This window comes from Rhinolophus sinicus, linkage group LG01 (genome assembly GCF_036562045.2).
Source record: "Rhinolophus sinicus isolate RSC01 linkage group LG01, ASM3656204v1, whole genome shotgun sequence".
NCBI lineage: Eukaryota > Metazoa > Chordata > Mammalia > Chiroptera > Rhinolophidae > Rhinolophus > Rhinolophus sinicus.
This window is the reverse complement of record NC_133751.1, coordinates 84777319-84804859: the sequence shown is the minus strand read 5'-3', so window position 1 is coordinate 84804859 and position 27541 is coordinate 84777319. Positions and strand designations below refer to the sequence as shown.

Below are 27541 nucleotides of genomic sequence, written 5' to 3'. Positions count from 1 at the left end.
TTGTTATTTTGATTACAGAATATCATGAAAATGTTTCACATTCAGAATAATTAAATAAATAAATTATGAAGGGGATTTATATTTAATAAGCTATAATATGATTTATCTTTGCAATTTAGCTCCTTAGCACCATAATTAAACTTACAGAGAATAGTTATATTGCCTTTAAACATGTTGAAAATCTATACAATAAGATTTTAGTTAACTGATACTATATTAATATACACCTTAATGCCCATATCATATATGCATAAACTCATATCTTAAACTATATCTATAATTGTAGAGTGGGACTTTGAATGTGAATGGTAATAAAATCAGAAACGTCAGATAGAAGACATGCATTTTATATACTTTAATTTATCTTTAATTACAGTAGTTATTCCCTCCTTATGAGAGGATTTCACAAACTTTGATTTATTGTCAGATGTGCATTGTGATAGATACTTTGTTACTATTTGTAAAATCATAAACATGCGATGGGGTGATGGCATTCATTCACTAGTGCACTGAAAGTAATTATTGGGCCTACACAATTTTTGAACCATCTTTAAGATCCCCCTCCATGAATGTCCATTTTCCTTTTCCAGAGAAAGCTCACTGCAGTTCATCTTTATGTTTCATTGTGGGGAACTTCTTTTTGTAAACTGTCCAACACTTAATCCAACCTATCTGCCAATTTCTATGATACCTTAGAATAAACTACAGGTCGGTGCTCTTTATCATAATGGGGATTATTTTTAACCAATCATGTTATCATAAAATGTGCCCAATAAAGGTTTTATAAATTTAGCTACAATAATGCCTTTTCTTCCTTTCCTTAAACAGTAAAACTTCCAGGACTCAGGACTTACGTTGATCCACACACATATGAAGACCCTACCCAAGCAGTTCATGAGTTTGCTAAGGAATTGGACGCCACCAACATATCCATTGACAAAGTTGTTGGAGCAGGTAACCACCACCATAGTTTACCACAGCCAATCTAGTGTGTTAGTAACAAGTTACAACTGCACATAGGAATCCTGCCTGAGATTGCTCAGGTTCTCAAGTCTAAGTATATTGCTTTGAAAAAGGACATTTTCTGATTTGATTTCATGATCAAAGGCAAGAAACATATAAATGGGCATTTAATGGGATATAATGATTTCAAAGGTGCCAGACCTACAGACTTACAGACCATGGCCAGCTTTTTATTTACTGAATTTCAGAGGCGGCAACAGCAAAAGCTCAATCTCTCCATGGCTATGCTGATCAAGTGTCACAAAGACTATTTGGCTAAGTAGGGATAACAGGATAAAAGTGTGTCTTACTTTAAATAAGCCTACTAAGTGAAATTTTGGATTTGTAGAAAAAGGTAATTTTAGAATCTTGTTCAGAAATTAAAAAATAGACACACAAAATAAAATCATAAATGATAAATTTTATGGCAACTATTTTGAGTGGATAGTTTAAATAATATGAAGTGCTCCATTTTAATACTTGCCTGTAATTTTATACAGTCTCAATTTATTTGTATTGACTCTTGTTTTCTAATAAGAGTCTCTTTATCCTACCCATTAATTTGCTCTATCACAAATTCATTAATAAACACCTATAAAATGATTATTAATAGCTGTTGTATATTTCTGATAAAATTATAGAAATTTATAAAATAACAGTATTTTATACATTTGCACATAAACACATGGACATTCATAGTACATGCAGTGTGCATTTGAATAATACTACTACTCAAAATGAACAGTACTGTACAATAATAGTTTTACACCATCATCTCATTTCTCAATATTGCTTGAAAAACAAATAGAAACTAGTTACATTGATGTGGAAAATAGAGTGGAAGACTGAGAAATTAGCTCATTGAATTATGCATAACATATCAGATCAATTTTCTGCAAGTACTATATTTATGATTGATGCTTTTTATACAAATGTGCATATAATTTTCTCTGTTTTTGTTTTCTATACACCAAAGCAGTGTTTAGAACTGAAGCCATACTTTCTACTCAAGCAATACCATCTGAGTAATTCATATTATCTAAATAAAATAATTTATTAAATCTTCCTTTAATTTTCTTAATGTTGTATCCTCCTAAAACTCACATATTAGGTAATATTAAAATATTAAACTAGTGGCTCATGAAAGGAAGCTAGAGTTATTTCTTTTTTTTTTTTTCACAATCTAAGACTTACTAATATTTACCTTCATGATACCTCTATGGCAATCCAGTTAAAACACGTATATATTAATTACTCACTTTCATTTGTATAGTTCTCTCTGTGAACTAACTGCTCCATGGAGCAGAGGGTGCTTGTCATTGTTTAATGTTGCCCCACAAGAGTGCACTCTTCTCCAGCATGGAAGCCACAGTGGCAGAATAGGACTTTTCACACTCAACTGGAAAATCTGATCAGAGGAGGGAAAACCCACTGACTCTCCGCCAATGTCCAGAAGGCCAGACAGACACATTGGGAACTCGAAATTTGAGAGCCTCTGAATTAGTAAAAGCTTATATATACAGATTTTATTGACAAAGACAGATTTCTAGAACATGGTAGTGTGAGACAAAGTGTATTCATTAAAACTGGTATCTTTTAAATGGAATAAAGGGAAGGGCTACTTATGCTGAATCAGTAATCTCTGGTGCTCATTAAAAATTACTATGGAACTGATAAGGGGCTAATATCCAAAATATATAAGGAACTCATACAACTCAACAACAACCAAAAAAAAATAATTCAATTAAAAACTGGGCAGAGGACCTGAAAAGACATTTCTCCAAAGAGGACATACAGATGACGACAGACATTTGAAAAAATGTTCAACATCACTAATCGTCAGAGAAATGCAAATAAAATCCACAATGAGATATCACCTCACACTAGTTAGAAAGGCTATCATCAACAAGACAAATAGTAACAAGTGTTGGAGAGGCTGTGCACAAAAAGGAACCCTCACACACTGTTGGTGGGAATGCAGACTGGTGCAGCTGCTATGGAAGACAGTGTAGAGGTTTCTCAAAAAATTCGGAATAGAATTACCATATGACCCAGCAATCCCTCTCCTGGGTATCTACCCCAAAATTCTGAAAACATTTATCCGTAAAGCCATATGTGCTCCAATGTTTATTGCAGCTTTATTTACAGTGGCCAAACACGGAAACAACCAAAGTGTCCTTTGATAGATGAATGGATAGAGAAGTTGTGGTATATATACACAATGGAATACTATTCGGCCATAAGAAAAGATGAAATACTACCATTTGTGACAACATGGATGGATCATGAGATTATAGTGCTAAGCAAAATAAGTCAGACAGAAAAAGTAGAGAACATGTGATTTCACTGGTATGTGGGATATAAAACTGAAAACAAAAAAAAAAACAAGACAAACAAATGAAAAAACAAAAACTCATAGACACAGACAATAGTTTAGTGGTTACCAGAGGATAAGGGAAGTGGGGGGTTCTAGAAGAGAATGATGGAAGGAGAACTGACTCTGGGTGGTGAACACATAATGTAAGATATAGATGATGTATTGCACACCTGAGAATTGTACACCTGAAATCTATGTAACTTTACTAACAGTTGTCACCCCAATAAACTTTAATTAAAAGAAATAAAAAGAATATCTCACAAAAAGAAAAACATTAAAAAGGATCAATTAAAAAAAAAGATAACTATGGATCCTCTTTCCCTTTCTCTATTCAAACACTGTAAAAAATTAGGCAAATACCCCATTTGCAGGGTTTTGTTGCCAATATTCTCATTTGCCACATTAAGGGCAATAAAACTGTACTTATTTGGTTTTCAAACAAGTATATCTTTAAGGTCAGTTATGCTTCTCCTAGAAGATTTTAATATGCACAATCAATTCTAGTCTGTCTTGACTAGTCTTTAAAGGCTTTGTCATCTCTAAGATGAAATATGAAGTTAAGACTTTGAAACATTCTGTTCTACAAAATTTTAAATAGCCATGAAAAAAGATAAAATTGTATGAGTATAATGAACCTGCATGTATCCGTTTCTACAACAAATATAATAACAATCCACCCATAGCCAGCCTTCCTTCATCTACGTACTTACCTACTTCCCATATCCTTTTTACTGTTTAAAAATAATTTTGTATATAAAACATGAATAATTTTGCTTAGTTGATTAGCAACTATCTTTCATTGTTAAAAGCCTAAATCTTTTGGTCAAGGGCAGAACTTTCACAATTAAACATACAGAAAGACTCTATATACATATATGTGGGCTAATCCTCTAATTTTCTGTCAGAGCTTTTATACAAAGAAATAGGTAAAACAGAGATTTTAATTTTATTCCCTAATCCAACCATTATTTCAAGGATTACTGAAAATTTCTAAAGGTAGAAAATATTCATTTAACTCCTTTCTATGCTGGGCATTCACTTGATATTTAATTGTATTAACCTTGTAGATAAGTAGTATATTCATTTCACCAGATGAGGAAACAAAAGGTGAAAATTTGAATAGCCCATGGTCACATAGTTATTAATTAGGAAAGAAAATTTGAATTTGTACTTTTCAATGTTGAAGTCCATGCTAGACACTGATGATAACAGTGGTGCTTTTTTTTAAAAGATTTTTGTGAGGAAGAATTGCAATCATTAATGTATAGTGCTTAGCTAACATACCAGCATTGTTCCATCTGTATTTTTATTTTGCTTCTTTGTATTAAAATAGTAGAAGGAGAATGGGCTTTGAGGCTCATGCAAAAAGTCATTTTATTTAAACAGAAGTACATTTTTCTTCCATTTTAAATGATACTGGTATAAGAAATTTAATTTTGAGCAATTGTGCATCTTGTCAGAATATAGTATACTAATTATCATAAAGCATACTTTATTTTAACAAACAAATACTACTGCAATGATGAATTAAAAAATCACACAGTATCTTTTGAAATTATCTTTTTGTAGGTGTGCTTTTATATAGAAATAATAGGATCTAAATTTTCTTCCTCATTGGTGCAAAGTTAATTGAATAATACCATGTAAAATTTGGCTAGATGGAAAGGTCAGGCATTGTGTTTTCCCAGTCTTCATTAATTTTTGAACATAGTTTTTTTTAAGTTATTATAAAGATAATTAAATTAATATTTAACATTTCTGTTTCTAATATAATATATTGGTGACTATTTCTAGTGTTTGATGAAATAATCACATTTCTAAATTTTGTGATTTTTAAAAATTAGCATTACTGAAACATGATTTTCTGAAATTTGAAGGTAGATATATGTATACATATGTCCAGATATCCCACTGAGGAGAAAGAAAGGAACTCTAATCTGTCCACTTGAACTTCAAACCTTTCCCCTTAATCTCCCTAGTGAGGTACTTTTAGAAAATGCTCTCCTCTAGAAATACTTGTCTAATGTGACATTATAGCACCATGATCATCACAGTCATCTCTTCTTACATTAATCCAGTATTTGTCATTTTTAAAAGCACTTTTATGTTTATTCTTCAATTTGTTCTAACTCATCAGAGGTAAATAGATAATTTATTCTTCTTGAGGTGGGTTTGAACTTGAAGAGGAAAATAGTGACTAACAGATGGCACTTACTATATGTCTGGCACTCTTCTAAGTGCTTTACATACATTAATTCCTTTAATAGCACAAAAACCTTATGAAATGGACACAATCGGAGTTCCTATTCTATAGATAAGGGGACAAAAGCACAGAGAGGTTAAGACACTCACTTAAAATCACACCGCTAATTAGTGACAGAGGCAGATTTAGACCCAAGACAAATCAATTCCAGAGTCCATGCTCTGTCCCACAGCTCTTACTGTCATGTAAACTGACAAGTAAGTGACTTGTCATTTACAATAAATGGTGATTACATCCAATTTTTTCTGCCAATGTATTTTATTTTAATTATTATTTTTTAATTTAAGTATAGTTGGTATACAATCTTACATTAGTTGTATATGTTTTAGTTGCATAATATAATGATTTGACATTTTTATGCCTTACAATGTGATTCCTACTAATTCTAGTAATTTTGTGATAGGTGTGAACTTGTCACAATATTATTGACTGTATTCCCCTTCTCCTTTTCACCTATCCTTCCACCCCATCCCTCCTGGTAACCATCTGTTTGGTCTGTTTCTATGAGACCATTTTTATTTTGTTTTGTTTATTTGTTTTGTTTTATAAACCATATATAAGTGAAACCACATAGTATTTGTCTTTCTCTACCTGACTTATTTTACTTAGCATAATAATACATTCTAGGTCTATCCATGTTGTTACAAATGGCAAGATTTCATTCTTTTTTATAGCTGAGAAATATTCCTTTGTATGTATGTACTACCTCATCTTTATCCATTCATCTATTAATGTACACCTAATTTGCTTTCGTATCTTGGCTATTGTAATAGTGCTGCAATGAACATAGGGGTTCACATAGCTTCTAGAATTAATGTTTTTATTTTCTTTGGATAAATACCCAGAAGTGGAATTGCTCTGTCATATGGTATATCTATTTTTAGTTTTTTGAAGAATCTCCATGTTGCTTCCATTGGGGCTGCACCAGTTTGCAGTTCTACCAACAGTGCACAAGGGTTCCCTTTTCTCCACATTCTCACCAACACGTTATTTGTTGAATTTTTGATAATAGCCATTCTGACTGATGTGAAGTAATATCTCATTGTGGTTTTGATTTGCATTTTCCACCATATTGCCTCATAATAGTGGCAGAACTTTCAGAAAATGAAAATTCATTATGGGTGCCTCCCAATGGTTTGCCCAAAATTAATGTCTACATGAAATAAACTGCAGCTGTCTGGTAATGTTTCAATAACCCTGCATAAAGAAGAAAAAATTACTCTTGCTTATACATTCTAATGATGATTTATTTTGCATCATACCTTCTCTTCTTAAGGACGTATTCTTCCTTAAAAAAAAAAAAAATCAATGACCATTCTCAAGTTCTGGCCCTAATTCTCTGTGTAATACTAAGGAACACTCTAGCTGCAGGGATTGCTATCTTCTCTATACTTCCTCTGCCTTGTTGACCATTAGATCTCTGTGTTTTTCATTGCGTCTTTCATTCTGTTACTACTTGATGAATGTTTATTAAGTAAATGTATAAATAACTGCCTTTGGACCTTAAGTGACTTTGACAAGTTTCAGTATAAGTCGTTGTTTTAAAAATAGTGGCAAGACTGGATTACTAAGAAGGGGTCAAGTCTGGTGATTTGAGAAGCAAGCTGTTTGTAGTGATGCAGTCGCAGATCAGGAAGACAACCTGCTGCTTCTGTGGGTCAAACCACTCACTTGGACAAAAAGTAGAGAAGTATTTTATTTGTTGATACCATCTCTCTGGCTGATCCCTGGGGCACGAAGATTGTACAAAAACTCACAGTGAGAAGGTTGGATCAAGAATGTTATTCCACTCCATAGAGAGCCTACAAATGGATCATTCAATTAATTCATTTCCATAAAACCTTTCATTTGATATTTAAATACCATTTTTAAATGTACAAAACCAATCTTACAATCCCCACAATATTAGGATTTCTTTATGAACAAGGAGCATTATATGGATGGCACCACTTTATGATTATCTCTATGGGGCAGAGAAATGAAGGAAAGGGTCTCTGATCTCAGAAAGCTCAAAATCTAATGAAAGAGCAAATCTTCTCAATAATGATGTATATGAAGACTGCTAAAACTAGTTCTAGGAAATTTTATAGCAATTGGAGTAGACTATTAAAAAGTCAGCAACACTTTATGTTCAACAACTTCTGGATTAATTGTTCATTTGAGACAACTTTTTAAATTGAAGACATGGAATGTGAGAAAATACTTTTACAGTGATTCTATAGATAAAAATATGGTATCTTTTATTTGATACTGCTATATTATTGTACATCTCCCAGAAGCCCAGAGAACTTTACATCTATTAGTATGTCAATAACGCAATATGCCAATAATCCAATAAAATGAATCAATAGCAGAGGCTTTGAGTCTCATTTTCAGGGAGTCTGAGTATATTGTTAAATTGTCCTTTGTAGTAAAAACAGAATAGTTAGAAACATCTGAAATTTAATCCGATGCTTAACTCATAATATCCCTGCCAGTCTGTTGATTACCCTGAAGAAATGGTAACTATAAGAACAAGAAGTGAAAAGTCTAATAGCTAAATATAGCTTTCAACGTTCCTCTTGTTCATTTTGCATTCTTCACAGTGTGGGACTTAAAAATACATGAGGCTTCTCACAAGGACCATTTGCCACTAGGGTGTGGATGTCCTGGTGCTTCTTAGGGAGTCTCAGATTACCATCTTCCAAAATAATTTGGAGGCCTACAATGTATATCTTCCAGGTCAAAGGTATACATATTTTGTATGAAATTATTAATAGGAAATAATTGCTCTCTACCGCTAATATTTTATTATGCAATTGCTTCCCTTTTGTTGTTGATTTGTTCTTTGCTTTCTAACAGGTGAGTTTGGAGAGGTGTGCAGTGGTCGCTTAAAACTTCCATCAAAAAAAGAGATTTCAGTTGCCATCAAGACCCTGAAAGTAGGCTACACAGAAAAACAAAGGAGAGATTTCCTGGGAGAAGCAAGCATTATGGGACAGTTCGACCATCCCAACATCATTCGACTGGAGGGAGTTGTTACTAAAAGTAAGTAGTCATGAGACCAACATTTGTGTATGTGTAACAAAGGTTGTTTAAACCCAAACTCAATCATTTAAAATTTTTGATCTTTTAAAATTATTTTTTTCATAAATACCTATCATTCATAACAAAAAGACCAGTTTAAGATTAACATGTCTTTCTTTGACAAGAGAACAAAGATATTTAACAAGATATTGTTGTATTGGCAATATTATTCTAGATCTTTAAAAAGTTAAAAATTTTTTAGAAGTGAAACATTGGACTATATCATATTAATACAGAATGATTAAAATATGGTTAAGAAGTGGGAAAAATGATAACTTAACTTTGACAGAAATTGTCAGGAACTCCCAGCTAGCTGCTTTTTCTTTTATTGTTCACCAGTTTTATTTAAGCTTCCATTTTTTTTCCCTTTGGCTTTTGGGAAATTATGGGAGTTTGGGGAATGCTTCTGAGCTGTAAAGTCTGGGATCACATCAGGCCCAAGGTCTTTTCTTGGTTCTCTGTGGATTTCAAACAATTCTGATCTATAGCCCCACATGGCTTCTTGACTGGTCTGGAGAGCTCGGGCTCACAGCCTGTGATGGAGAGCTGAACTTATTTCCATGATGGTTTCTCCAGCCAGACTCAAAAGGGGTCCCTTGAGGCAAGTATGTGATTTTTGGCTCCAATCCCAAAGAAAATCTCTTGAGAATACTCTGAATTTTTTTATTTTATGTTTTTTCCCTCAAGATTTTGGAGCACAAAATGACGAATAAAGTAAATTGGCAGCAAACTCCTCAGAGTGAAAGACGACATATGGCAGGGAATTTGGCATCCATTAGGGGATAATTCATTGACACTGCATTTACATATTATGTGGCTACCAACAGACATTACACATTATGTTTTTCACAATGATATTTTTCTTTAACATTACATAAAGCACTTTCTTAGTGGCACTAATACTTATTCTCATTTTAGTGTGACTAAAAATGCCAGTCTTTCTTCACAAAAGCATGGTATAATTGAAAAGATACTTTGGTATACTTTAGAGTTTTCTTCTACAATAAAGGGGTCAAGAACTTGACAATGTACAAGAATTTACCCATAAACTTTAAATCCATATTAAGCTATGTAAGAAGCATTTTTCCCTTCTATATGTCTAAAACTTAGACCATACTAGTAGTAATATTGAAATGTTTTCTTACGGAAAACTTTGTATGTTTTTTAATTAATAATAAAAACACTGGTAGTAGTAGTAATGATTGGGAAAATGTATGAATCCTTTGTTCCTTGAGAGCAAAACCATAATACTTAATATCCATGGGATACAATCATGTCTCAGTAGTGTTTTAATAGTCAATTAGCCATTTATTCTCCTCCATAGCATCCTTACCAAGGATGCTTGTCCTTTGTATCTTGAGCCCCATTGGGAGAGGAAACTCATTTGTACTTATGTACCTTTTTTTTTTTTTTTACTGTCAATTTTCACAAGTTTTTCTTTTAGAGTTGACTATCATGTGTTCCACATTGTACTACAGACATTATTTTATTCTTACCACCACCCTGTGAATTAGATATAATTCCATTTTACAGTTGAAGAAATGATAACTAAAAGAGCAAGTAGCTTGTCTAACTAGAAAATGCTAAATGTGGCATTGGGAACTTGGTCTTCTCGTTTCCCTTCTATCACTAACTCTCAACAAAAATGATATTTTTTATCATTATATTCTACTTATTTTATGTCTTCATTTTTTTATATTCCCTAATAATTTGACCATAGCAGGGCATCCCTCAAGCTTCAGCAACTTTCTGTAGATAATTAATAACCTTCAACACTTAAAACAAAATAAAAATGTTCATAGAGGGCAAATTCATGTTGTTTGATAATCAGTGACTAAAACAGAACCTGGATCATAGTAGATACTTAATTTAACAATGTTAAGGAATAAAAGATTGATGGATTCATTAAATGAATGAATGAATAAAAGAACAGTATCTTCTACCAATAGGTCTTTCTTTAATGTTGGTTCATTTAATTGAATGCACATTTTAAAGAAGTACAATTGTGTAACTGCTTGCAGCACTCAGGGAGTGATGAAGAAAATGTATACATTTTAGCATGGGCACAATCATCACCTAATTTCTCCAACACCTCCAACTAAAAAAAAAAAAAAATAAGATAACAGTAACTATAAAAGTAAGTATCAGGTTTAAATTTAAGCTTATTGATAGACTCTCATATATTATCAAATATGAGTTGACTTTTTTTGTTTCCTGTGTTATAAATTATTGAAAACAACTTGTTACATTTACTAGCTGTTTCCTATAAATTCATGACTGAATAATAAGCAGCATTAAACCAAAATTATTGTGGCAGGTATTTTTTAGATATACAAATGAAATAATCAAATACGAATTATGGTTACTTAGCAAAGAAATCCATAAAAAAAATCTCCAAGACCAAAATGCAGGGGGGAAAAAAAACACATTAAGAACAAAAATGACCTTTAAAAATTGCAGGTACTATACATTAAATGTCTTCTTCAAGTCTGATTCTATAACATTCTAATATGGATTACAACTACCTTCTTAGAGAAAAAGTTCTAAATTTGATGTATCTCGCTAGTCAAATAAGTATATAAGAAGCTGCCAAATCTGACTATATAAATCCCAGTCAACTCATATAGTGCAAACATAATAGAGTTGCAGACCTAGAATTAGATTTTGAGCTCCTTTAGTGACGCATATTTAAATGCTCTAAGTCTGGCACCCTGTAACATCTGAGAGAAAATAGAAATGCCATAGAATAAATATAATATGCTGCATTTAACATATAAAGAAAACAATTTTGTTACCAGAATAAGGTATTCAATCCACTGCTATTTCTTTGTTTCCTCAGACTATAAAATGGGAAAAACAATCTAACTGCAAAATTCAAACACACAGGCGCATGCACACACACACCTAGAGTGATGCAGAGCTCACATTTTAATGAACAAAATTGTATTTAAAGAAGAAAAGAAAGCACATTGGTATCGGGATTAAGAATCAGAGGGTCACAGTTCAAGTTCTGATTTACACCTATTGGTTGTGAGACCTCTGTCAAATCAAACCACTCACAGAGACTCACTTTCTTCACTTGTAAAATGGAATTAGCAGCTCTAATTTCCTATTTCCAGATACTTCAAAGATCGAATAAAATTACACAGAAATACATTGTTAAGTGGAATAGAGCTATGAAAATCTAAATTACCACTTCTGGTGGATTTGAGATTTTGCTGGTTAATATTAGGAGTATAGAAGAAATACTTGGGAAAAAAAATCTTTCTCTTTTTTCTTTTTTTGCTCAAAGATAATTCTTTTTATTATTGCTGTTAATTATGTGCTTTGAAGCACTAGATCTATTATAATGTATCATTTTCAACTCATTTAAAGAAAGCTTCAATCATTATATTTTCATTTATTTGAATTGAGCCATAAACAATTTTAATGGTACATTTTGAACCTGATGGTCTTAAACAAGAGAAGGTGAGAGAGTCTCTGATCTTCAAAGTAGCAGAAAGCTGGGGACACAGTCTTTGCTCAGAACTTGGCACTAACATGTGTTATCAATTTTACTTGAAGTTCAAAAAGATGAAACTTTTTTAAAGCAAATGTTTGATATTTCTGCCATCACACCATTAGTCAAATGATATTCAGACTTCAAGAACTCCATTGGCCACTTTTCACCTAGTGAAATAGAAGGGATTAAATTTAATGAAGTTGATGTGTTTTTTTGGTTGTTGTTGTTGCTATTTGGGGAGGGATTATTTACTAAAATTTTGAAAAATAATAATAATAATGCAACTTAACTGTAAACTTGTATTATTGAGAAATGCTGTGAGCAGAACTTTGCGATTTCTCACAATTAAAACATTTCCATGTTGGTGTGAGCATCTACTTGACACAAAACACTTAGTCATTTGTTTTCACCTTTCTATCTCCTCCACACATGATAAAGAAATACTGCAGGAGTAAGATGTCCTTCTTTAGTGACAATGCCAAATTCTTGCTATTTCCTGTTTTCTTTTCTTTAAAAGTATTCTTTTGAACTTGTCTCAAGGGTACTACACTCCAGGTCATATGCTCAATAGACAATATATAGTTGTATTTATTTTATTACTAATTGACAGAAATCGTTTGTTAGAATGACAAAATCTCTACCTAATTGCCCACATCAACAAAACTAAGAAAATCTCTACTCAATATATTAGAGAAAAACATAAGGTAGGGACTGCTATTTTAACATATCTAAAGAACTTTCCTTATTTCTTCAGCATTATCCACTCATATCTCTTGGTTGAATTGGCCACATTTGAATTACAAAAGAATGTGTCGTATATTTTTCACAATCATTGGGATAGGATGCATTTTTGATAGTTTAGAAAAATTAAATTCAACTTACGAAATATGTTAGAGCATGACTTACATGTGTCCAACAACTGTCTATTAAAAAGTGCTAGTTTAAATTTATAATAATTCTCATAATGGAAGAAGAAATATAATTATACACTTGTTTAATAACTGTCTGAGTAATTCTGGTAAACTCTTGCAGAAAGGGAGAAAAAGAAACACCCCTAACTCATGAGGCTAGTGATATTTTGATACCAACTCATACAAGAATATTATCAGAAAGGAAAATAATGGGTCAGTGTAACAATATTTCTATTCTTCCTTATTCCATTCAGAGCTGATTCATATAATAAGTGCAGTGACACTGCATACAGTCATCTCAGTGTGCTCAGTTGGTTTTATAAGGACAGCTTAATTTTTTTTCCTTTTCAAGCTTTCTACCTTTTATTTATTTTCTTGTCTAATTGCAAAAATTAATACGTTAGGTATAATAATGAATTGAAGTGATACCAGGCTTCTTGTTTCTACTTTAAAAGATGTGTTTTTTGTTTGTTGTTTCACGATTGAATATGACATTTGTAGGTTTGTTTGTTCTTGTTTTTATGGCGTTTGCATACATTTACGAGGCATACATATTTTCTGTTTGATATACTAAGAAAAAATTTTAAGTTAAAAAGTTTTTAAGAAGATACTACATCATTCCCAAGTTTAGTTTATTCTAAAAATACAAAGTTGGCTTAACCCTTATATTCAAGAAACTCATCTTAATAGATAGGAAAAAAAAAGTCAATCTCAATAAATGTGGAAAATGAACAATATTTTAATTAAAAATTTTTTTCTTAGTATATCATACATTGCAAATCTGTTTGCCTGGTAAATGTACGTAAACACCACAAAAACAAAAACAAACAAACCTACAAACGTCATATTGAATCGTGAAACAATAAAACCATTTCTATAAAAGTAGAAACAAGAAGCCTGCTATCATCACTTCAATTCATTATTATAACTCATGTATTAATTTTCGCAATTAGACAAGAAATAAATAAAAGGTAGAAAGCTTGAAAAGAAAAAAAAAAACTAAGCTGTCCTTGTAAAATCAACCAAGCACATTGAGATGACTGTATGCAGTGTCAATGCACTTACTATATGAGTCAGCTCTGAATGGAATAAGGAAGATTGTCCCAGTCTTCAAAGGTATTAAAATTGTATTTCAAATTAGCAAAATAAATTTAAAAATCTTAAAGTCTGCTGAGTGAAAAGCATTTGGCGTGTTAAGATTGATAGAGTATGGGTGGTTAAGGGAGACTTGGAGAAAGTGTTTCTTAGCCTAGTTTTCAAGGGAGAGATTATCCTTAGCCAGCCTGAAATGATAGATGTGATGTGATCAATTGTCACTGGCACTCTGCTAGGTGCTGGATTTACAACTACAGACAAAATAGAGTTGGCACCTGCCCTCATTAACTCATAGACCAATGGATATAATAAAGGTCATTCTTAACATGAATAATGTCTTGATTAAAATGGAATTTGGGAAAGATAGTCCTGTATTTTTATATAATTTAAAGGAGCACCTGCAGAAAGATACTCTAATTCAGTGCATTACAATAATTCTATCAGTCAGTTAGGTACAGTACGTGAAAATTTATAACCAAAACATTATCTTTCTAATCAGAGATGATTCAAGTCTTCTTTCCTGGAAATAGTGAGGCATATTCTGTCAGGTTTTTTTTTTTCAATTTTCTTTCTTCTGCTTATGCTTTTTTGCTTCCACTCTGATTTTGATTACAAGATATTAATAACAAGTGTGGGCAGCTAATGCCAAATATTTTGATTTTATAAATCATACTCATTTATTAGAGTGTGTTTAAGACTTTTGAAAATAAGACATGGAGTATGTAAGACACAATTACTATAAATAGGAGTTAATAGCATTTCTTTGGAAATGAATTAAATTTCCACAATGTGTAATATTTCAGCCATTGATGAATAATTTTATGTTTGCATGAAAATATGTCAATCTAAAGTAACACTTAATTGATAACTGCAATAAAATTTCCTATGTGTGACTATATATTTATCACATTATCCTGCTCTTCTTTTTATAGAAAAATGTGATTAAGAAAGTTGTGGTGAAATACTGCTGAATCTGCAATTCTTAGACATTTTGAGTCACATTTCTTCTGTCATCAAACAGTAGTTCAGTGATTAGTAACATCTTTGAGCCTGGGATAGTTGGGGAAATGAGCTGATCGTAACAGACTGATATGCTTCCCGTAACCCTTAAATTATGAGAAATCATGATTTTTATCTTTACAAATTAATTTAAGAATCAAAGCAAAATTCCACTGCAAATTTTGTTTTGCTCATTTTTGATAGCTTCTTTTCACCTGGTCATTTAGCAATAATTTCATTGTTTTTATTATATAAACTCAGATATATTTTAGGATCTCTGAATGTGGTAAATGATCTAGGTTCTTGATGATAATGCCACTTCTAAATCAACATACACACGAAGAAACATGCAAACTTGAATAGAAATACATTGTATCGTGCAGATGAGCTGGTATTTTATAGATGATTTCCAATTACAATTAATACATGTTAGAACTAGTTCTCACGACTATTGCAATTTCTTTTCCTTTAACCCTGTTCATCATAATCAAAATCACAAGGGAAACTAAAAGAAGATATTGCTTTCCAAGGTAGAATATCTGTGATTCTGTTTATTCCTTGTCTGTACATTTGGGTTTGCTGAATCTTTGAACTTAATGTAAAGCACATTTTCAGACTTGCCCATTTTAACTGATGTGTTTATAAATACCTAAATTATAGAGCTGCATGCAGCCTGATCTGATTTCTGAATGGTCATGGGGCTTTGGCTTAATTGACTGGATTGATTTTTTCAGCTACTTTTATTTTCCTTGCCAAACATTGTACTACACATGCTAACAAGAAATGAAATGGTCATAAGGCTGGGAGCCAAAAGGAAAGAGTGATAAGCAAAGGTCTGGGTAGTACTGTATACATGGTAACTGGCCACTGTAACTGAGAGTTGGCTGTTTGAGGTGAAGTATCTGTGACTGCATTCAAGGTAGGCATCAAATTTTGTTAGATGTTATTCTTCCTAGAATTATATTAAAGAAGGGACATAGAAACTAATAACGATTCATGGAGAACATGGATATCCATTCATTCATTCATTCATTCATTCATTCATCCATTCATTTCATTACAGGTCAGGTCTATGGGACTAGTCTTTAGGCATTCGATTTACCAGTTCAAGAGAGATGTTGAATGTTCTATTTCTTCCTTAATATTGTCAAATCAAAGCTTAATTAAAATTTTGAAAAAATAAGTTCTGGAAGATTAAGGTTTTGGCTAAAATGACTTTTCCGATAGTACCAGATTACCTAGATATACAAAGAGTGCCAAAAAAAAAAAAAAAAATGTATACACATTTTAAGAAAGGAAAAAAGAACTGTATTAAAATGGTAATGCTCAATATATACCAATAACAAAAGATGAATACAAGTCACGTGTATACATTTTTTGGCACCCTCGGTATATGATGTGTTACCCAAAATATGTAACTAAATCAGGTTCTTAATGGAAAATAGATTGATGTATCAATAGATTGTTACATATATGAAAAGTATCTGAGAAATTTTATGAATTTAAATAATTTTTATCACCTTTTAATAAATAAAACATACAGCTTGGGATATATTGTAGTACTAAATGTAGTAAGTATAACCTTCACAATAGTAAGCCATAATTCACAACCAGTATGAATTAAGAATTTTCACTTGTGAAAAGAAAGAAAATCAACCAAAGAAAGCTATTTTCTATCATCAAATGGCAAACTAACCTTCATAATATAGAAGGAACATATGAGGAAAAATTATAAGTATGTTCTACAATTAGGTGTATATGGATGTTTGTTAAAATTCTAGAATTTGCTTGAGGTCTTTCATCAATACTCAGTCAAGACTTAACTTAGGTTTTATAGATGTGGAAGGGTTCTTTTCCTTCTTTTTGTAACATGATGGATTTAAAATTAAGACAATATTATAGCAACAAAAGAAGAGAATAACCGTGTGATGATTAATATATGTAGCCCTTGAAATCAGAGACAACCATGTTGGGGGAACCTGCTGAAGTACTAGCTAATTGTTTGTACTTGGCAAATTTCCTTAATCCACAACACTTTCATTTGAGGAAACAGTAACGAGGGAATAATACATATTACTAAACAAAGGATGATGTGTAGCTGAAGTGATGTAATATATGTCAAGTACTAATACAATGTTACATTATTCTAAGTATGGAAAAAAATTACTAGTGTTTCCTACATATCAAAAATATCAATTTTTCACAAATATTTTTCTGTTAAGAATGTTTTTTGCATTACTTATTTTCCTAGTTGTTATCATACCATATGTAGAATTATTATTTTGAACATGTGCACCTTGTATTAATACTATAATGACTCTAAAGTACTTCGGTCTTCAGTCATTTTAATTCAGAAAAATCTATAGAATTGATACCCAGCAATTGCCTAAATTATTGCCTGTAGTTGAACATATATTCTATTGGTAGATCTATGTATATTAAGTATATTTAGCACTTTTGTATTTAATGCTTTTCATATTTTAAATGTTTTCCTCAGTATAAATTTTCAAAATAACAGAAAAGCGTATTCAGTTTGCAAATTTTGGCTTTATAACTTACTCAGTTGTGTGACATTGAGTAAGTTAATTACCCTCAGTATATCTCAGTGTACTTGTGTGTAACATGGAAATAATAATTAATAAGTTAGTATATGTAAAATAAGCCTACTAGCATTTTGTACATAATAAGAGCTATATAAGTACATTTAAATGCTTGTTTAAAGGATTATTGATATATAAGGCCACATATTTCTAAATGGTTATTACAAGTTACTGCCAACAGCAATTTTAATTTTATTTTCCTTTTAAACATAGACAGTGTGGATTTTGTAATTTAATGTGTTAATTGTTAATATAGATTTTAATGTGTTAATTGTTAATACAGATTTTAAAAGGTTATAATTATTCCTCTTTACTGATTGTACAATTCACATGTAAAATCAATTAAGGTAGGGACTTTCATTTACTTGCTTCTGACTAACCAGAACAAGAGAACGCCCAGCATATAGTAAGGTAAATACATGTAGAAACTATATGACTGGAATTTCTTGCTTTATCTTGGGCTTGAAGGCAGAAATACTTGATTTTGTTGATTGGTTATGATGCAAATAAAGGGAAGAAAATGTCATATTTTGTGTTCAAGGAAAGCCATGCTAAATAAGCCAATTTATATATCATAGGTTATGGGCTCTTGTTCTGAAAAACCAAGCTTTAATTTTTTAAAAAAGAGTCATTTTCTACTGAAATCTAGTTTTTTTGTTTTTTGTTGTTTTTTAAGTGGAACTTTGCAAAATTAGGAAGACAGGGAAAGCTTTTATGTTTTTTAAATTCATCAGGTGTATCAAAGTGCATTATATATGTTCATTGCATGATATTTGTTGAAAACTATTGATGATTATATATTTAATTTATCATTTACAATGTATGTAGGTAAACCAGTTATGATTGTCACAGAATACATGGAGAATGGTTCCTTGGACAGTTTCTTACGTGTAAGTAGAAGATTTTATATACATTCATGCATTGCTTATTGCACATGCATACATAAATATGCAATGAATTACTGAAAATGTTGGGTCAACCTCTGACATTTTGCCAAGCAATTAGATAATCAATTTTTAAAGTAAAACTGAAATTTTCTGAGACTAAGTTGTAAGAGAAAGACTACAAATTTGTGTCTTTAGCTTAATGCATCCAAACATTAATGGTTTATATTTTTTAAAACAAATTTGTTCAATCTTCCTCAGACTTTTTGTATTGCCAAGATTCACATAGGTTAAACTAAAAATAAAAAATAATCCTCAAGTAAGATATAAATAACACCAATGTAAGAAATATTCCCTTTTCTTTATTTAACGTAACCTTGGACTCCTGTGAGACAGAAGACCATTTATCACTCACATAGTGCTATCCACTCAGAAAATAAGCATGCCAAAGTATTCTCAATTCAGAATATCATTTTGAAACAAATATGATGTTCAAAAACATACAAAAATTTTATAGAGTATTAAACACTACCAATCACCAACCACTGCAAGGAATAAAAAATACATAGATCTGTCCTCAAGGTGCTTTCAGCACTATAGAGTATAAAGAGAAATGGATAGATGATAGGTAGATAGGTAGGTAGGTGGATAGATAGATAGATGATACATAAGATAGTACTATCATTATGGAGGAAAATTTTCTATGAATGAGAAATTATATTTTTAATTTTAATATTCATGAGCCCAATATAAATTTTATTAGCAATTATTTTTCATAACCATATTTCAGAAACATTTTCCAAATTAGGTAATTAAAATCATAATAATAAATATTCTTTTAAAATATTATTGTTTGTGTAGCTATAACTAGATATGGCATTTTATATTTATATATGTATATATGTACATACATACTATGTATGTATCTATCCATCTCTCTATCTCTCTAGCTATCTATCTATCTATCTCTCTATCTCTCTATCTATCTATCCATCTATCTAGCTATCTATCTATCATCTCTCTATCTATCTATCTATCTATCTATCTATCTATCTGTCTATCTATCTATCTTACCGACCTACCATATGTTTCTATTTTAATCCAAGTAGATTGAAAGATTTTCTAAGTCTAAGACTCTAATAGTACTTTCTATTTTATGACCTATAACTCGGGTTTGTATAAAAAAACATGTATTCAGTAAATATTTTTCATTAATTTTGAACAAATTATTTATGATAATTAAAAATTTAACATCCATCTTATTTGAAGCAATTGATGAAATATGTAGGAAACCAAAAGGAAATCAACCAAATGAAAAAAAAAAAAAAACAACACATAAAATAGTCACAGGATCCATTTCATCTTGTTTTTCTTGAACTTAAAATTTCTGAACAGCAGTTAGTATGTCACATAAACACTAGGGAAGTTCTAGTTTTGAACCTGAAGTCAAAGACTATCAGGGTACTTTTTGTTACAAAGTATTTAGTAATGCAGCACCTATCCTATTTTGTTTTAGCCTTGTCTCCATTTATTTACTTATCTTGTTGGACTGCGGTGCTTAGAACTACAATGTATATAGTCAGACTTGTTACAATTCAGTGTGAGAGATTTTTAACCAGCTATATCTTTAAGAAATAGCCACGTGTCTTAACTATACATTTTAAATACTTCTCAGAAACATGATGCCCAGTTTACAGTCATCCAGCTAGTGGGGATGCTTCGGGGGATAGCCTCTGGCATGAAATACCTCTCAGAGATGGGCTATGTTCACCGAGACCTCGCTGCCAGGAATATCTTGATCAACAGCAACTTGGTGTGTAAGGTTTCTGACTTCGGACTTTCCCGTGTTCTTGAAGATGACCCAGAAGCTGCTTACACAACCAGGGTGAGTAACTAGTTTTTTGTGCTTTTTTGTGTGTGTGTTTGTTTGTTTTTTTAATTTTCCTTTTAGCTTTGTTTTCCACTTTGAATTATGTAGATGTGTAAATAGATAGAAATCATGCCCCACAATGCTTTGTCATTTATATCTTCCCCAAAGGAATCTTATTCTTTAACATTAAAATAGTGTTACTTATCTGGGAAACTGTTTTCTTCTTGTTTAATTCTAAAAGTTTATTCCTGATTAAAGAAAACACAGCTCAATATCTAGCTTCATTGTTCATGAGGCTAGTAATCATTTTAATTCTGAAATTCCAAACATTGATTTATTGCTTCCCTACAAAAGGTAGTAAGGTTCTCACATGCCTGAAGTTTTGGTATTTTTTATATTTACCATCTTTCTATCATGGATGAGCCACCTTTAAGCGGATTGGATACATTTTCAGTACCCACATCCAACTGTGTATAGTTTTGAAGCATTTTTGAATTGATGTTTATGTAGATAACACATTCATATTATAAAAAGTTCAAAACAAAGCACTAAAAAGGAGAAAAGTCACCCTGAATTGTGCCACCCACAAAGAACATTTGTAAATTTGTAAGTCAGTTCTTCCAGATTGTTCCTGCATACATAAACACACACACACACACACACACACACACACACACACACACACACGAGTAGATACATAATTTAAATAGGATTATTCATAATACCATTGTGTATCCTATTATTTTCCTTGGCAATATTCTTCTTGAATATAGTTCACTGTCAATAAATAATCTTTATATTTTCATGTGTAGTAGTTTGATGTTTTCTAATCTCTGGTTGTACCATTTTCTTAACAAACAACTACTAATTAGTGGGCAAATTATTATTATGTCGTTTTTCAATATTTTATACAAATGTGTAAATGATCCATGTGCATTCATAATTTTATGAGTCTGATGATTTACTTAGGATATATTCCTAAGGTGGATTTTCTGTATCAAAGAGTCTGTGCTATTTTAGAAGCACACTTAACCATATTCCTGATACAAGTAAATATTATCATTATTTTTAGTATTTATTTATTTATTAGTTGTGAACCATTGTATCTAATTGCTTTAATTTGCATCCTTTTAATTCAAAATACATTTGATTTCTTCATATATTTATTGGCAGGTTTCTTTATAATATTATTTCTTTAGAGAAGTTTTCTTTCATGGAAGAATATTTAAAAAAATAAAGATACAATAATCATTACTAACAATACTACCCAAAGATAACCAATTTTAACATTTTAATTTTTTATGATTTCAATATTTTTACACATTTGCCTATGTAAATAATTACCAATTGTGCATATAGTTACAAAAATGGTATCATGTTATACATGATATATCATTATATACTGATACATAAAACGATTTTCTCTTACCAATAAATCTTGTATTTTTATATATAAATATCATGCTGTTTTATATTCTGCCTTTTTAAACTTAACATAAAATGTAGAAATTTCCAGATAAATATTCTTTTTATAATATAATTAAATAGTGTATAGTAGTCCATTTTTTCATGTACGTAGTTTATTTATGCAATTCACTATTAATTGGCAGAATTCCAATCTTTTGATATTAGTAACAATACTGATATATAGTTCATGTCTGTTCATGATTATCTCTTCAAGATAAATTTCTAGAATTTAAATTACTGAGTCACAATGTGTTCAACTATGTGAGGATTTGATGCATGAATCACCCAATTGTTTCAATTGTTTTCCATGTAGTTTGTTACCAATTTTCATTCCTGGTAGAAAGATATAATAAGGAGCCTATTCCTCCATACTTGCCCCAGCTAAAGAATGGTCAGTTTTTTTAAAAGTTCAACTTCTGCTATTTTCTTCTTGTTTAATTCTAAAAGTTTGTTCCTGATTAAAGAAAACACAACTCATTCTTTTCTAAAATCACCAATCTGGACAACTCCATTAACAACCACTGAGATTGTCACATGGCATCAAAATCACACTCTGAAAAATAGCCCAATATGCCAGACTGAGTTTCATCTACAAATAAAGCTATAGTAATTGAGCCACAGAAATACAGAAACACAATATTCCTGAGATATTCCTAGATGTGCTGATTTAGGGGTTGGAATTCTACTGATGTCTCATGCATTACACCCTTGTTTGCATTTCCTATTTTCAATTAGACTCTGTAGTGAATTTGTTTTGTTTAGGAATCTAGGTACTTTTTAAAAATGTGTTCTGTGTAAAAATGTCCCCCACCCTGCTTAGGAATACAGTTTACTAGTTTAAGAGCAAGAGAAATAAAAGATAATTTTATATCTAGCAGCTAGTTAATTTATAACAGTGACTATGACTACACAGCTCTGAAAACTTGATGGAATTGCAAAACATGGGTAAATATCTAGTGCTTTTTAGTGCTTCTTCATAGGTCTCCAGAAAAATTAGCCAATGCAGTAAAGCATCATTTTTATGACTAAATTATTATCTCAGAAGACAACAGATGCAACAAATGATAATATATTTATTCTCTCCATCATTTTTTATTTTATTTTACTCACTGCTACTCTGTATTCTAAAAATATCCTTCAGAACCTTCAGCTACTATTTGAGTTTTTAACATACTTCATGAAAAGTATCATTCTTTCAGGCATTGTCATACTTGTTACAATAATCACCTGATCCAAGAAATATTTTCAGTTTTAATAAACAGTATTTGACTGATTAAAAGGCCTTTGTTTGAAATATTCAATTTCTGGTGATTCAGTCAGGTTCTAATCTCTATGCACATCCCATTTTTAAACGAGAGCACCCTTGTTCTCAATTCTAGTCTTGATTTCTAGGATACTCAAAGAAATGATTTGTCTTGTAGAAACCTGTAAGATCCATCCAAATTTAGACCATCTGCTCCCTGGAGAATGTTGGGTTAACAGTTTATCAGGATTTAAACTGATTGTTATTTTGTCAGGACCAAGGGGTCCAGAAGTAGAAAACACCAGTTGTTGTGTCAAAATTCCTCTTTAGCATTTGTGAAGTAAAAGAGCAACAGGCTATTTGCATTTATGTTTCATTCTTAGAAGATTCTTAAAAACCACCCAGACCAAATGGGCTCATTCACCATCAATGAATAGCTGTTTAGAGTTCTTCAGTGTTCACCCTTGTATTTTCTTGGAACTCCTCAAAATATCCGCGGGGGTCCTGGATTCTTTCTGAGCTGTAGTTTGCATCTGCACTTCTAGGATAATTTAGAAATCTTTGACTTAGTCTTCCATAGTAAGTGTTGTTTGGTACAATAATTTTATATTTTACTCTAAAATGTGAGGTATGGTTATAAAGCAGTAGGACTCTTATTTTGTTTTTTAAACCAAACTGAAACAATGAAATGAGTGTCAGCACATTACAGTGTCTTTAGGGAACTTGTACTTACTGCAGGGACACTGCTATTGCACAAAATGTTTTGGAAATTCCCTTTTTGAAATTATCTTTAAAACTAGATTGTGAATAATACCATGACTCAGAATTGTTTAAGTGTATAGTGATTTGTGAAGCAGACTTGACAGATATAAAATCTCTGCTCTCAAGAAGCCAATAATAAATAAGAGAAGTAGTAATTGTTGTATAGTGAGTCTGTTTGTTTTTTCTGTTTGTTTGTTTATTTGTTTGTTTTTAAATCAAAATGAGTATTATCCAGCTTGGACATCCATCTTATTTATTTGATTTAGCATTGTATGATTATGGTTATTTGAGAAAAACAAGTTCACCATAAAAGTGTGCCAAGGCATTCTTTTTGGATAAACACATTCTGGTTAATCTGTTTTACCAATCATGCTACTTAGGTCACACTTAACACATTTCACCTAGTGTCACTTCGATTTAGAAGTTAACCTTTGGTGCCTCAATGTGTTAAACCTTTCCCGACTGCTCCTCTGAAAGGTATTGCCTTTGTGTGTGTCATCGCCATTATGTGGGCTCCAACTCCTGGCAACTCTATGAATGACTGACGTCCACAATGTCCTGTCCTCACCGCCCTGCTCAGCTCCCGTAGACTCCTGCCTGTGGTTTCTTCCATGGAGTCAGTCCATCTCATATTTGGTCTTCCTCTTTTCCTGTTGCCTTCTATCTTCCCAGCATTACTGTCCTTTCCAAAGAAGCCTGACTTCTCCTGATGTGGCCGAAACAGGACAGTTTCAGCTTTATCATTGTTGCCTCCAGTGATATTTGTGTCTTAATTTGCTTTAGCCAGAGGGTAATTGCACTAAAGACTCATGAGAGGTGTTTGAGTCAGTACCACTGAAATGTGAGGTGACTGCTGCTCTCATTTTAAAAATATCTCTGTGGTTGATAGGCAGGGTAGAAGAGTAGAATAGAATTCTGTGTTTAAAAGTTCTTAAACTGGATGGAACATATAAGGAATTGAGAAAATGCTTAGCCTTAAAACTGAAAACAGTTTATCAGACATTTTCCTGTGCTGCCGTTGGTACTGCCTTCAGTGTGTCACACGTTTTCCTTCTTTATGTCCTCAATCAGATGCTTGAAAGGAAAGGGTCAGCTAAGATAATAATATACACTTCTTTGTGTTTTTTTTTCCTTTTTCATAAAAATATTGGATAGGAAATCAGAATTAGTTTCAATACTCACTTCTCGTTATTTCTCCTCATTTCTCACTACTGAGTTATGCAGAAATTCTAAACACTGACACTTTCCATTATACGATATTATTTGCATCCTGTAACCTTTGTATAAATTCCACTGTATATTTATGAGATGTTGAGAGTGAGAAAAGTTATAATGTTTTATTTAGTATCATGAAAATAGTAGTTTAATCTTGTGGACCTCCTGAAATGCTCTAGGAGGCACCCAGAAATGCTTGAATGACACCTTGAGAACCACTGTTACAGATATTTTATCTTTAAAAATCACCTTAAAAACTAACTAAATATTTCAGTAGTTATTAAATGATATAGGATCTGACTTAGGATATAGCATTATGTAATATACCATTTTGAAAAAAAGATTTGAAGCATAACTGCAGCTGCATACTAAAGGTTGCAAATCATCTTGAAAGGCCCAGGATTTTATTTGGAATGGATATGAATGGAACATTTAGCTCTGCAAATTTTAACCATTAAAGAATTTCTGTTGTTGAGAAAAACAAACAAACAAATAAAAAATGAATTCTCTCTCTTTGGTTTCCCTTCATGTAAATTTCAAAGTATAATTATGGCATTTCCTACTTTCTGCACTGAACTACTAATTTATTTCATTCTAACAGAACCATGGTATTACTGGAGAGAACTCTTTGCTGTTGAATAATCAATCTTTCCCCTTATGAAATTTCATTCATTTTAAACAGGTTAGCATTTTTTAATACATGCATGAATGCATCTGTGCATATGAACATTCTTATATTCGTATGTTGAAATAGATGGAATAAAAGATCCTAACACGACAGTGCTCAATTTGCTGTTTTACACAGGATTAAAGAAAGTTAGAGAAAATTTAGACCTTTATCTAATTTATATGCTGTGTCATACAAAGGCAATGAATTCTCAAGCCCCCAAATTCATTTTAGGAGTATAATTACCACATGAACTGATTTCGGAAATTTGAGAAAACCAAATGATTTGTTCTTGATTATGATCTTCATTATTAGATATTTTTTTCTTTTTATTTCTGTTCTGAAGATGCATACGTAGCAATTGTAGTTTTATATTGGATGAGAATGTTCTGTCTGTTGTTACATTACCGTATGGCTAATTAACACCTATTTAATTTCTAGAAGACAAAACCAAGTGAAAAGTTATCACAAGCATTGCGTGTTAAGTCATAAGGGAAAGAAACCTTATTTTACATAATAATTTATTAGATTTTCTATCTCTTTGACTCTACCAAGTTGGTACTAGAAATATTCTAGGACAGCTTTGTTTTATCTAATTTCATTTTCAGGATTAAGAAAGAAAGTGGCTAATGCAAGTGCTAAGTGGTTAAACTTGCATGTTCAGGATAGCTCCATTCTAAGAATAGAAACAATAGAAAATGTGAGCCTTTGTTCTGCAGGATCTCAAGGACTAAAAATTATGCATACCAAAAACTGGTGAGATACAAAAAGACAATTATATTTTTTGATAAGTGATATATGTTATGTGTCATTCACATATGAATGAAAAAAAAAAAAACAATAAGTAAGTTACCTAATTTAGTGGCCCACATATAGTAATGCATTTTAAGCTTTGAGCCAAAATAAATCATGTCAATCATGAATTTATTCCCTACTCTCTTGGAATCAATATGAATATGCTTTATTTCACAGAGTAAAGCCCTATATTAAAAAAAAAAAAAAAAAAAAAAAAGAGAAATTCTTAGAAGATTTAGGAATCTCAGTTATCAATGTTGCATCAAAATCTAATGAGTCCTAGTACTTTTCATTTCAGAGAAATGGGTAGCAGGAATATTTTAACGTGTAAAAATAATCTATCCAGATTTATATGGAGAAAAATCACAACTATAATTTTGGAATGGAACACAGAAGTGAGGAGGTTGTATGTAAATATATTATACACAGTCTCTGGGAGGAACTTTTCTCTCTAAAATATGTCATTCATTCACTCAACATATATTTGAGTGCCTACAATATACTAGACGCTGTTTTAAGACTTGAGGATCCAGAGATAAATAAAACAAAGCCCTGACCTCATAAGCTTACATTCTAGTGTGGTAATGCAGATAATAATCAAGTAAAGGTATAGCAAGGCAGAGAAGTAAGATGAGGAATGTGGGCAGGTATGCAGATGTTACTTGCCTAGGATGATGAGAGAGTTTCTCTGATAAAATGACATTAGAGCAGAGAATTGGTGAGAGTGAAGGAGCAAATAATGTAAATATCAAGATTAATTAACCAAATTCATTTTGCTTTAGTTTTCAATTTAATAAAATAATTGAAATCATTGTTCTGGTTC

General features: G+C 31.6%; 1 protein-coding gene across 2 annotated transcripts in view; it reads left to right on the top strand.

Annotated features, from left to right (window-relative positions):
• Positions 1 to 27541, top strand: part of EPHA3 (EPH receptor A3) — a 350067-nt gene that overhangs the window by 287858 nt on the left and 34668 nt on the right. For both annotated transcript variants that reach the window (XM_074333229.1, XM_019745445.2), the window contains exons 10-13: positions 829 to 954; positions 8484 to 8669; positions 18644 to 18705; positions 20375 to 20584. In XM_074333229.1, coding sequence (XP_074189330.1) covers positions 829 to 954; positions 8484 to 8669; positions 18644 to 18705; positions 20375 to 20584 — 584 coding nt within the window. The remainder of the gene's footprint in view (positions 1 to 828; positions 955 to 8483; positions 8670 to 18643; positions 18706 to 20374; positions 20585 to 27541) is intronic.